We start from the raw sequence: 12,225 nt of genomic DNA on the forward strand, positions 1-12,225 counted from the left end.
GAGGTAAAAAGATGCAATAAAATATGTCTTCGAAGCCTATAGACTATACATCATCTGAAAGCACAAGGGTACATGAGGTGTTATCTTTATAAACATGCATGCACTATCCAAACATTTTGGATAGAAAGTCACATCTTACATCTCTTTGGCTAGCTACTAAACAGCATTGTGGGCAACAAAATGGGTATATCACAGAAACTAAAAGTGCTAGTCAAGGAATGTATATTTGCACTTGCAAGTAGTTTTATTTAATAAAAATTTGCATCAAATTTTCTTCAATGGAACACCATAAATATTAAAAACTACTGGCATCAATTATTATACATAAAAGGGAATAGCTCAACAACTGAAACACCTACTGCAACATTGTTTCTGTGACTTATGACAAAAAAGTAACAGACAAAAATTGAATGAACCAAAGGCTATGGCAATTGATTAGACAAATATTTTACATAACTATCTAGAAAGAAGTTGAAATGTCTTTTTAAAAGCAAATTATGCAGTAGAAAGTAGACTACAAAAGGAATAGCTGCCTCTTCACTCATAAAATCTGCCTGTAGACAGAACAAAGAGCAACTTGAAAACAGATATATCCCTTGAAGGGAAAATTATCACAGACAGTATTCTGATCAACCAAATTAGGAAAATACAGATAGTCAAAACCCAACAGACAGATCAGTGAAGACTCATGAACACTGTACCCCTGAAAAATTAATATAGTGCAGTGTCCTTTCACTAGTGCAAAAGGACCACCATCAAAACACTACAATGCTGTTCAACATCTACTACAAAGTGAAAGAACAGCCTGCCTTCCAAAACTCATGGAGAAGCAACTACACATTCTCARTTAAATTAGATATTTTTTTTATCTTTTAAGGGTTGCTTTAAATTTTGTATGCAGTTTGAAAAAAGATAATTTCAACATAAGGGCCTCTGTAACAACACATTCTTAGAAACACAACTGCTTAGGACAAAATGGTAAAACACTGTTTTTCTGGTACACTTATTTTGAAGCATGTTTCTCACTTTATATGTGATAACAATTATATCTGTTATCACAGAGAATGCCATGATTCCCATTGAAAACTAGGCAGCTATCTGTTAATTGACATGATGCTGACATTTCTTTTTACCATTTTATTAAAAAAAAAAAAAAAAGATCTTTTAATGTCTTTACTGTTAATGCTTTACTGTCCCCATAGTTCCCAACACTTTCCTGTTTTCCATGCAGCCATTACCGGTAAGGCAGTGACAATTTCAGTATTCAGCCAGGTGCTGCCAAGCAAGACTTCATGCACCTAGCAGAACACTTTTCCTCATCCTATCTTTACAATCACCACCCCTCTTACCATTCTCTGAAACAACATTCACAGCCATTGTTGTTATATCTTGAACACAGGCAGCTTGAAATCCTTCACTAGGAGGAGCGTTGTAGGTGCTCAGTCCAGTAGCTTTATTGATGTATATTGTCTTACCCAATAAAGCATCAAAATCTTGCAGCCAGACAGAATCACACAAATCATTCCTGGGATCGCCTGTGCTTGTGTTGTCGGCAGAGAATTCCAAATTCCTTTGTAAGGTCACGTGGGGAGCCTCAGTATCTTTCATATTTTGTTCTGAGGATTCATCCAACATACTTTCACCTTTACAGATCATATTAGTACAGTCATTTTTAGCAGATAAAGATAAAACGCTGCCTGAAGAGACTGTATACTCTCCCTCTAWGCTGCTGAGTGGTGATGAGCTGACAGAACTCTTTATAGACTCTGCTATCACACCATCTGATTGTGAGCACACAGCCCCCTTAGAAATGCTGGACTTACATTCCTTCACTTTTTCCACTGAGGATTTGTATGTTTGACAAACATCATACAAAAAATCATTATTTGAGGATTCCAGATCAACAGAATGGTCATCTTTTCTATTTGAGTCTGTTTGGAATTGTTCACCAAGTTGTTCTACTTCTTTGTGATCAGTTTTCATTCTGGACAGTTTGGATGATAATGATCCTGGAGATCTTTTAAAACTTGTATTTTTGTTACTAACCAGAGAGTAATCAGACAATGTCAAAGGACTCTGACAAAGGGCTCGTTTGTCCTGTGACATTTCTCCACTGCAAAATAAATTCTTTTCCAAGGAAGCGAAACCTTGGCTAGTACTATTAGAAAATCTATCTTCTGCAGGTGGAGTTTCACAGCTGCTGAAGTTACCATGATTGTCATTCTCATTCTTTGAAAAGTCACCATTAGTTTCTGAATTAAGAAGTGGGAGACCAAATTCACTTTTTTCTGACTTGGGTGTTGGTAGCGTAGACTTGATTCTCCCGTAATATCTCCTGAACTTTTCTAATGATCCCAGCTGTGAGGACAAGCTCAGTTTCTTTGAGGGCTGAGGTCTTGGCACAGCTATCTGTCTTCTAGCGCTTTTGATAACAATTTTCTTGTGAGGAATACCTGAAGAAGTTGCCAGTGGCAATTCTGTATCATTTGATATTTCGTAAGGTCTTTTATTGGTAGCAGCAGGCATAGCTATCTCCCCCCTCACCTGATGTGACAAAGGTTTGCTCTCATTAACATCAGTCATGCACACTTCTCTGGTAAAAGAAGCTGTGTATTTTTTATTTGTATTACTGGAAATACCCTTAGCATTTGAAGACTGAATCACAGAATTCACTTTGTGGCCAGAAGTATCCTTGGCACTGACAGGGCCAGGCCTACATTGTGTGTTTAATGCAAGATTTGTTTCTGCTTCTTCACAGTTACATTGAGGCTCACTTTGGATAACACGTTTTATGAGGTCTGTAAGGCGTAACTTTAATGGTATTGAACCAACAGCCCCTCTTCTGGCACCATCTATCACTTCAGCCATTTCCCTGTTTCTTCTTGTATTACACAGTCTTATCAATGAAGTTCCAGAGACAGTTTCATGTCCCACTTCTGTTTCAGTAGGGTCATCTCTCTCAGCCAGTGACTCAGTAACATCCTTATTTAAGTTATGAACCTTATTGCTTTCCTGTATTGCTTGGCCTTGCTGGCTGCCCACATCTTTTCTATTATTCTCTGCACAACCCCTCAGGTCATCACATCCATCTATTTCTCTTATTTCTGATCTGGTTCCTCCCCTGAAAGAGGAAGGAAAACTTTCTGAAAGTTTCAGATGAGTATCAGACACTTTTTGGGAACTGCTAGTGTATTTTGGCTCCTGTTGAGAGGTATTTGATTTCATTAAATCAGAAACTGTGTCATCTTTGCTTGGCAATGGAATCTCTGCTTTATTGCTTCTACATGGACCAGACAACTCAGCAGTGTTCTGAATTGGGGCAACTTCAGTTTCCTGGACATTTTTACTTGATTCTATAAGACTTGAATTTTTTTTTCCAGTAATCAATTTCCTCTTGACATCTTTTGATTGCAAGGTACACATTTCATAAGAATCCACAATTTCATTACATGCTTTCTTAAAACTTTCTTGGATGCTCTTCTCATCAAGAATTGAAGGCTTCAGAACTGGAGCGTTATGCAAACAAAAGTCATTATTTTCATTATATTCTCTGATGTCTTCACCAGATGGTTCAATAAATAAATGCTCTCGTTTCAAAAATATTTTCACTCCTTCCTCTATGCAAGTTAGAAGAACATCCCAGTTTTGGAACTCAATTAATGTCTTCGAAGGTTCCAGGCACACATCATAGTCACTGTATGCACAGGTCACATTGAGAATAAAGATCCCATACAACTCTGGCCCACAGCGATGGTGACCAGGACTTGAACTAGCCTGTCGGCTTGCAGGGACACTTTTTGCCTTGCAAATTACACTTTCTTTTCTTAATAAAAAATCAATTAATTTATGTAGTCTTGTCTTCAAAACAAGCCTTCTATTCACATACAAGAATTGTATATTTTTATTGTAATGTCCCTCTGTACTGATAAAACCACTTATCTCAAATCCCCCAGACTTGTGATTTATTTCTCGCAATTTCTGGGATCTGCCCAGTCCATAAATTTGACAAAACCGAGAGTACACATCTCTTGTCTTAGGGAGCTGAAGCACCATAGAACAAGAAACATCATTCCTTAAAGAAAGGGAAACAGAAGGATGCATTAGCGAAATAGCCTCTACCTTCTGTCTCACTCTCTCTATTTCCAACACGGGATCCATACACTTTCTCCTCACCGGTAACTGATGGAACAGATTGCACACAGTGACTGTAGTTCCGCCACTTGGTCTGTTCAATTCAGCTTCACATACTTCCAGTGCTTGCCCATTGTAAAACAGTTTCACAAACGTTTTTGCTGTCCTGCTGGTCTTAGATGAGATTTCCACTACACTGGCCATGTTGGCTATACTTGCTACAGCCTCCCCTCTGAAGCCATAGGAAGTCAAGTTTTGCAAGTCTCTCACTGAGCTGCACTTGCTGGTGAAGTACCGCTTTCCGACAGCCTTTAAGTCCTCTTTCCCCATACCGGAGCCATTGTCCACCACCTGGATCTTAAAAGCTTCCAAATCCACCCTGATAGCTACACATGTTGCTTTGGCATCGATGCTATTGAGGACAAGCTCCTCAACACATTGTCCGAGGGAGTTGACAGTGACTCCAGAACGCAGCCTGGCTCGCACATCTTCCACCAAATGTTTGATCATGTCAAAATTTGATAGATGAGRAACACAAGAAACTGCAGGGAGCTCACTGCTCCATGTTCCTTAAAACACTGAGAGAAAAGRAAAAATCTTACATTAAAGAAATACAAATTAAAGACCTGAAAAGACTTTCATTTATTTAGTTCACCCTCATAAATACACTTTTATTACATTTCCTGGCATTCAAAGGCTTTTTCTGTGAAKACTTTCATGCTCAGGCTTTAACTACACACTATCAGTGCCTTCAGGGTAGATGGCCAGAGCCTGAATCTAAGCTACTCACTAACAACATACATGGTTCTCAAACTGAACATACCCAAAACCAAACTCCTACCGTACGAGGCAAAACTCAAAGGATGTGCAAGTGTAAGATTTCTACTGTAACTTTCATTATAATTATAGARTAAATATCACCAAGAACTGGGCAAAAAGCTGCTTTTCTCCTGTTTTTACGTCTACGTCCCCACAGAAATTCACAATGCTTCGTCCTGATCAAATAGCATCTGCTACTACTTATCCAGGAAAGGGGTAAAGCAGACTTGGGAATGGGTGTCAGGCAAAGAGAAAGCTGTTTATGCGAAAGAAAAGCCGCTGTTTTCCAGCCCTTGGTGCCTACTGGTTTCCTAGTGGTATTCAAGGGGGCTGCTTGCCCTCCTTGAGGATCCGGTGCCGCCGCTGCGACAAGTCTCCCGAGGCTCCCTGGCCCCGGGGACTGAGGCGAACAGCACGGACCCGTGGCTCAGCTCGCCACCACACGCTGTTCGTGCCCTCCCCTCACGGCTGAAGCGCCCTCTGCCTCCTCTTGCCGGCCGCCCCGGGCCCCGTTCCCGCGTCCTGCCCTCGCCCCCTCAGCACCTGCCGGACCGGGCCGGCCCCGCAACGGCCGCCGCGCGAGACCAACCCTGCTGGGCCGCCGGGCTCCTCGCGGCCGGCACCGGCGCGTACGCAGCCGCGAGCGGGCGGCGCCGGGCAAGAGCACGCCGGGAGTTGTAGTTTCCGCACCGACTGGGCCCAAAGCGGCCGGGRAGGGTGGGAGCTCGGCCCGGCTGCGGGAAACACGCCTTCTGCCTGGCCATTCCCGCACAGCGGCGCCGGGGTCGGGGGCCAGCTTTGGCATCGCGCTCCAAGAGCCGTCATCCACTCAGCCCCCAYAGACATGCCCATTGCACACAGCAGGTGAAAGCCAAGCAACTTTATTCTACAGAAAATGTTACATTCTGGAATAAGTTGTTTCTGAGGCATTTAGTGAACAGAAATGTTTTCAGTGATGTTTTCCATCGGCCTTGACCTGTGATTTCCTTCACATAAGCACCATGCTATAAATTTCAGATTTTTCTCATGTACAACTCCCCAAACCACATACACTTGGAAAGGTATTCTCTGCCCCTGAACAGCCCCTTCAACAGAGAGAGCACAGCTCTTCTTCTACCTGCTGGAATTCTGTGAAAAGCTGACCATCAAACTAACAGAGCAGCAAAACAATAAATTAGAAATTTAATAAAATAAAGCTCTCCAGAGCTGAACATTGGCTGACCAAATGAGTGGGAAAGAGGGGAAACATTCTATGAAAGCAGCTCATGCTCCAGACTTCGCTTCTTCCTCAACAAAGTCATTTCACAATCTGGAATTCCTTGTGCTCCAGCGCCTTGATCTTCTTCTCATTGCTGAACTCTGCTCGGCTGATGCGGGACTGGGGACTTCCTATCTTCCTGAGCCATTCTTGCAGCTCCTGCACCCTGGCAGCTGGACCCTGGATTTGGCCTTGGACAGTGCCATGGCTGGTATTCTGGACCCAGCCAACCAGTCCCAGTCTCTTAGCCTCCCCCTGACAAGACAATGCAGAGCAAAATGAGGTYAATCCAAACTGCAAGAGAGCAAGAGCACAACATTTGCATACTTTTTTCTTGCCATTTTTGTTGGCAAGACACAGACCTCTAAGGAAGTTCCTGCAATTCAGGCAGCAGGAAAGCAGCAAAGGATTCACTCGGCTACTTAATATATTCTTTCAAGCGAACAACTGGGGCTGAAACGCACTCTTCAGTCATGCTTACATAACCCGACCGGGCTGCCAGCACCGCCGCGATGCCAGCCCCTTTCAGCAGCGGTTGGAGCCCAGGCCTCGGCCGCGACCCCGCTCGACCGCGGCCCGGCCTYTCCCAGGGGCTGACAGCGGACAAAGGGCAGGCAGGGCAACCCACCCCGCGGGTCCGTGGCACGCACCTGAGTGTACTTGCGGAAGAACACGCCCTGAACTTTGCCGGACACCTCGTAGTCCACGGACACTAAGTCTTCGCCGTCCTCCATGGCGGCAGCAGCWCCACCGCCGCCTCCAGCGTCACCGRCCTGCCCCCGCGGCCGCCGCGCGCCCCGCCGCGCCTGCGCTGCGCCGTGCCCCTGCGGCCAATGAGGAGCCGGAGCGGCGCCGGGCCTGCCCCTCACTCGCCGCCTCATGAATAATGTGCGTAGGGCGGCCTCACGGATCATGCACGTTCGGCAGCCTCACGGCGGATGTGCCTCGGACGGCCTCATGAAAAATGTTTGAAGAGCGCCCACCGCCGCCGCACTCGTTCCGTAGCGGAACTGTCCAGTGGAGCGATGCCGGGGCGCGCGCTGGAGCGGAGCCGGTCTCCCGGCAACAGCCGCCAACAGCGCGCGTGGGCACAGCTCCACGCCCGGCACAGCTCCACGCCCGGCACAGCTCCACGCCCGGCACAGCTCCACGCCCGGCACAGCTCCGCCCCGGGCACAGCCCCGCACCGGGCACAGCCCCGCATCGGGCCCCGGGAGCCGCGGGCAGCAACAGCGGCGGGAGGGGTCGGGTCTCTTGGGCCCATAAGAGCAGCGGGTGGCGACGCAGCTTGCCGAGGAGGGAAGCCGGCGGAGCGCTGGGCGCAGCCCCGCAGGTAACCCCGCTCRCCCCGCGATGTGAGCACCCGACACAGATCGGGGGATGTGGTAGAACGAGCCACGGGAAGATTGTGCCGAGCTTGGTCGGACTCCTGCATGTCAGATCTGTGTGACACACTGGTGGATCACAATGCCTGAACTGAAGGGACATGTTACGGGAAACCACCTGGGGAGTAKAACAATTCCTCCGTCATTGCAGTATATTTCTGCTGCTATCATGATAAAGCAGGGCTCAGACAGAAGGAGAAATRAAAGTGTATCTTATTTCTGGCTGCATAAACGGTTGGAACTAGAAGAGGCAGAATGGGAGCTCCCTAGATGRAAGGAATGTAAAGATTTATAGAAAGCAGAAAAGTTACAAAACCTTTACTAATACTATAACCTCTGTCTGCAGCCTCCATGCATAAACTGCTAGGAGAAGATTTGYCCAGTTTTGGATAAGATTATGTGTAATGGCTTTGCTTCTAACCTCAGGCTCTTTCTCAGGCACTGAATGGCTTTTTTTCCATCGGTGGCTCCAGTGGTGGCAGCTACTAAGCCTGCTCCTGGTTCCCAGCTGAAACACCAGAACAACTTTCAGCATGGACTCATACTTGACAAAGAGGAAAGTTTAAAAGATCTCTATGTCCGAAGATATTCGTATTCTATATCTGCAGAAAGCACTCAGTATAGGCCCAGTCATGGAGGCTTCTGTTCAGGTGGACTGGAGAGCAAGTATCTCATCAGCCAGACCTGTACTTTATCAGCTAAATCATTAGGCAGACGGAAAGGAGTGGACCGTGCATATCCCCTGCAACCAATTTATCACCACAAGAGTGCAAGTGCTCCACTGCTCAACACCGGAAGTTCCCCATATGTGCAGGAAGCTCCAAATAGTAGATCAAGCTCAACAAGCAAAGGTATAGCTCCTGCAGGGAGTTCTCAGTTAGCTGCAGTGCTCTGCCCTTGGACAGGAGAGCCTGAACTATCAGGCCCTCATCTATACAGCAGAGAGCTGGCATACAGCCTTAAGTTGGAGGCAGACATAAAGAACCTAGAAGAAGCAATTCAAAAGAAAGAGGCCCTTCTTAGAGAGAAGTTGAAGAGGACAATGGAGACACTTAGGAGGATTCAAAGTGAGAAGGAGCTTATCAGGGTAGAGGAGAGAACAGACAGTGAAGTGGAGAGGACCCATGACCAAAAGGTCACAAGGCACCCTGAAGAAAAAAATATCAGAGCTGCACACAGGCCAGGAGTGGCAATCTTCACCACAGTCGCAAGTGGGGCACAGTCTACACGGGACACTGTCCCCAAGCCTGGCACCACACTCCACTCCCAACAGCTGGCTGTGAGCAAACTGAAGGATAGGCTGGTGGCTGTAAAACACAACAAAACAAACAACAGCAAAATACAAGACAACGTACCCATGGAGCATTTAGCTTCTTGTTCAAAACTGGCCCCAAAACATAGCCTTTCTGCCCTCTCAGACCACAATTCTGATGGCCACCCATCTGCAGAGATGGTATACAAGCAGACTGCCAGTGCTGTGGAGCAGGAAGAGTTTGGACAGTGCAGCTTCTGCAAACGTAAGTTTTTCTGCACGAGGCTTGAGAAACACATGAGTATCTGTAGCAAGAACCAAGACTCCAAGAGGAAAGTGTTTGACTCCGGCAAGGCCAGAGCTAGGGGAACAGAACTGGAACAGTATCGGCAGGGGAAGAGCTCAAGGAGTGCTCAGGTAATGTGTAGTCCCKTTGCCTCCCTGGATCCATGTCTACTGCTCACACTCCCTCCATTTCAACCTCCGACTGAGATGCAAGTGCCTTCCCGTGTATGTGGGGCTGAGGGATACAATCCAGCTATTGCCTCTTAAAGGCTGTTGCCAAATGGATAAACAGATCCATTTACAATCCCATAGATAGAGGCAGGAGTCCTGACCAGGCTTTATAAAGGTGTACTATTGGAGAAAGCTCACTCCTTGCTGTGTATGTCCCTGTTAGGATGCAGACTGGTTCTGCTGCAGTAAAGCCCTGTGACATCAGGGACTGCAGGGAGCTGATGGAAAATCCAGATAATAACACGGTTTGTTAAAATGAAAGCAGTGGAACCATGCAGCTCTGTTCCTGCAAAGAAAATATAGCAAACCTCCCTAGTTCCTTGGTATTACTGCTTGCTTTTCTGGTTATCCTTAAGCTCTTTCTAAATACTTATGTTTCCCTCAGTTTTTCCTTTACATCCTCCTTCGTGCTGGTCTTTTTAATCCCCTTTGTGGGACTCAGCTTCTCAGGCTGAGTTTTATGTCAACAGGGAATGCACAGGGACGGGTGGCATGCGTTGGGCTCCGACTGTAGGTTTGAGAATGGAGGCTATGGTGGTCTCAGTTGCTCTGACTGCCTTTCCCTTCTGCAGAGTAAAACACCACCCAAAAAGAATAGCTGGAAACAGAAGCATGAAGCTCTCATCCACACCGTGTCRCAGGCCCGCCAGGTGCAGCAAGTCCTCGCTAAAGGGGGGAAGGAGGCTGACCTGCCCCCATTGCCTCCCATCGAAAACCCAGACTATGTTGCCTGCACCTACTGCGGACGAAAGTTTTCTCCCCGAGCAGCTGAGAGACATATTCCCAAATGCAAAAACATAAAGAATAGGCCCCCACCCCCACCACAGAGGAGGCACTGCTGAAGCAGTGCCCAACTGTACCTGCTGCTTTAATTCCCTGCCTGTTTTTTTTTTTTTTTTTGCCAGGTTTACAGCTATAGACATTTGTGCTTTCTTTAGTCTCAACACTGGCTGCAAGTTTGTATGTACAGTGAGTGAACAGATCAGGATGTGTAAMTAGAGTAACAGAACTTGTATACGACCCGCACCCTGGGTTTCCCAAGAGATGCCCCTTTCCTCAGCACAAGAAGCTCAAGATCAGAAATTCCAGGGGTTAGAAAAATTAGCAGTAGCAGGCACTTACTGTTGAATTCATACGTCAATTCCTGTGCATAGAACAACAGGGATACTCTGAACCAGACAGGCCCTTTAGGCAACAGAACAACCATTACAATCAGATTTAATGTTTTTAAAAATGGAGTTTTCCTGCAGGCCAAGTTGCTAGGGACCTCTAAAAATCAAAGCTTTCACCCTTCCTTAAGATATTTGCTTATATTCATCTTGGTTGCTGCAATGGTAGGGAATTATGACAAAAATATATCCCTTCTGTTTTCTTCTCGAGATGTTATTTTTCTAGATTCTGATTATCAAATATATTAAACTAGTTCTCTTGTGTAAAAGTTATTTTAAATAGTCACAGAGTGATCTGTGTTCTCACAATAAGAATGACTACTTTGTATAAGRAAGTTGCTACAATAAGTGAACAAGGAACAAAAAAAAATTCCAGCAGTTCCTTTCACAAGTCCTCCAGTAGCATAGCGGCAGCTCACGGGAACCTAGGGAAAGATCTAAAGCAACTAGATTAAGCTGGAATGATCAGAAGGTGAATATGAATAAATACTCCAGCCTTCAGTGTGTGAACTTGACTCCTGAAAGAGGCTGGAGAGCTTCTGTCCTATAGGTATGTGTGCAGAAATCTGAATCCTTTGGCACACCCTGGAAAAGCAGGAATGTCTCAAAAAGGGTCATTGCTGCACTGTGCCAGCCAACGATGAGTGTACAAACCTAAGAGAAAAAGCAGACTCAAAGCAAGGGGAAATAATTTGCTGTATCCAAACTGATCAGAGAAGCAAGACCAATGCTTTATCTTCAGAGTTTTGAAAAGCAAGATAGCAAGAGGAGACGAGGTAGGAAAGGGGAAAACAGAAACCTTTATGCCATCATTGAATTCATGAAAGGTATAACTGAATTCAACATAGTAGTTAAAAAATTCAGCACCACTGCCTGTCTTGTAATATTAACTCTGTTTCCCTTGCACTACGTGTAGTTGACTGTATTTAGTAGACCCTGAAGGTCAGCAGAGTGTAAATGGTGACATGTGGATACACAGAGAAAAGCATTTGATGTAATAAAATAAACCCATGTGTTGGGGATTCCTTGTAAGTGACAGGCAAATGTCAAATGYGGAGATGGAAAAGATTGAAACTGTCGATTAAACGAAAGTTATTAAATTACCATGCTTCATTTGTTAACTGTTTTGGAGTTAACCGTGGGCAGTTCATCCTTTTGCTATTGTTTCAGGATGCAGAAAGTCCCTGATAACTGGCTTAAAACTCAGTAACATGTTAGACAAAATATCAGGCTCAGTACAGACATTCAGGGTGATGCTTTGCTCTCATGGTTAGTTACCCTGACGTTACTCAAGCTGTGTTATTCATGCCTGCTCAGCTTTCTCTTTTGCTCCTGCAGTACAATCTTCTTCTCAGAGATAYGCTCCATTTTCAGCATCCAAATCTCTAATGAAATTTAAGTCTTTAACACTGCTCTGCCTTTAAAGATATTTCACAATTTAATAAAACCTCTGAAAAAAAGTGATAGGCTTTAAGTACAGTGTGCAGGAACAGCTGGCTGAGCAGGTGTCAGGCAGGTTTTCCCTTCTGTAGGCCTTAATGACCAGAAGGTCTTCTGAGAGAAACAGGTACTTCTTCCCTTTAAGGCTCTCTTCCCGTTACTCATTTCCCCACTTGGCACTCAAGCTGCGGAAATAAACACACGCACACATGCACAAAAGCTCCTGACATCACTAGGAGATGTAGCAGTATCAGA

The 12,225-nt window shown here is 45.4% G+C and overlaps 3 protein-coding genes across 3 annotated transcripts; 1 reads left to right on the forward strand and 2 right to left on the reverse strand.

Moving 5' to 3' along the window:
- Positions 1-1,151: 1,151 nt before the first annotated feature.
- MLH3 (mutL homolog 3) lies at positions 1,152-5,601 on the reverse strand. Its single transcript, XM_057374079.1, has 2 exons — positions 5,540-5,601; positions 1,152-4,709 (listed from the first exon to the last, which is right to left on the reverse strand). The coding sequence occupies exon 2, from the start codon at positions 4,639-4,641 to the stop codon at positions 1,291-1,293; it is 3,351 nt and encodes a 1,116-aa protein (XP_057230062.1). The 5' UTR covers positions 4,642-4,709; positions 5,540-5,601; the 3' UTR covers positions 1,152-1,290.
- A 514-nt stretch (positions 5,602-6,115) lies between these two features.
- On the reverse strand, positions 6,116-7,137 carry ACYP1 (acylphosphatase 1). The gene is made up of 2 exons (XM_057374648.1): positions 6,859-7,137; positions 6,116-6,463 (listed from the first exon to the last, which is right to left on the reverse strand). Exons 1-2 carry the CDS (start codon positions 7,120-7,122, stop codon positions 6,248-6,250), a joined length of 480 nt encoding a protein of 159 aa, XP_057230631.1. The 5' UTR covers positions 7,123-7,137; the 3' UTR covers positions 6,116-6,247.
- Positions 7,126-11,761, forward strand: ZC2HC1C (zinc finger C2HC-type containing 1C). Its single transcript, XM_057374406.1, has 2 exons — positions 7,126-9,262; positions 9,934-11,761. Exons 1-2 carry the CDS (start codon positions 8,039-8,041, stop codon positions 10,201-10,203), a joined length of 1,494 nt encoding a protein of 497 aa, XP_057230389.1. The 5' UTR covers positions 7,126-8,038; the 3' UTR covers positions 10,204-11,761.
- Positions 11,762-12,225: the final 464 nt, after the last annotated feature.

The sequence above is a fragment of the Malurus melanocephalus genome, unplaced genomic scaffold (genome assembly GCF_030028575.1).
Source record: "Malurus melanocephalus ecotype Western Australia unplaced genomic scaffold, MMel_1.1 scaffold_0, whole genome shotgun sequence".
NCBI classification, from domain to species: Eukaryota; Metazoa; Chordata; class Aves; order Passeriformes; family Maluridae; genus Malurus; species Malurus melanocephalus.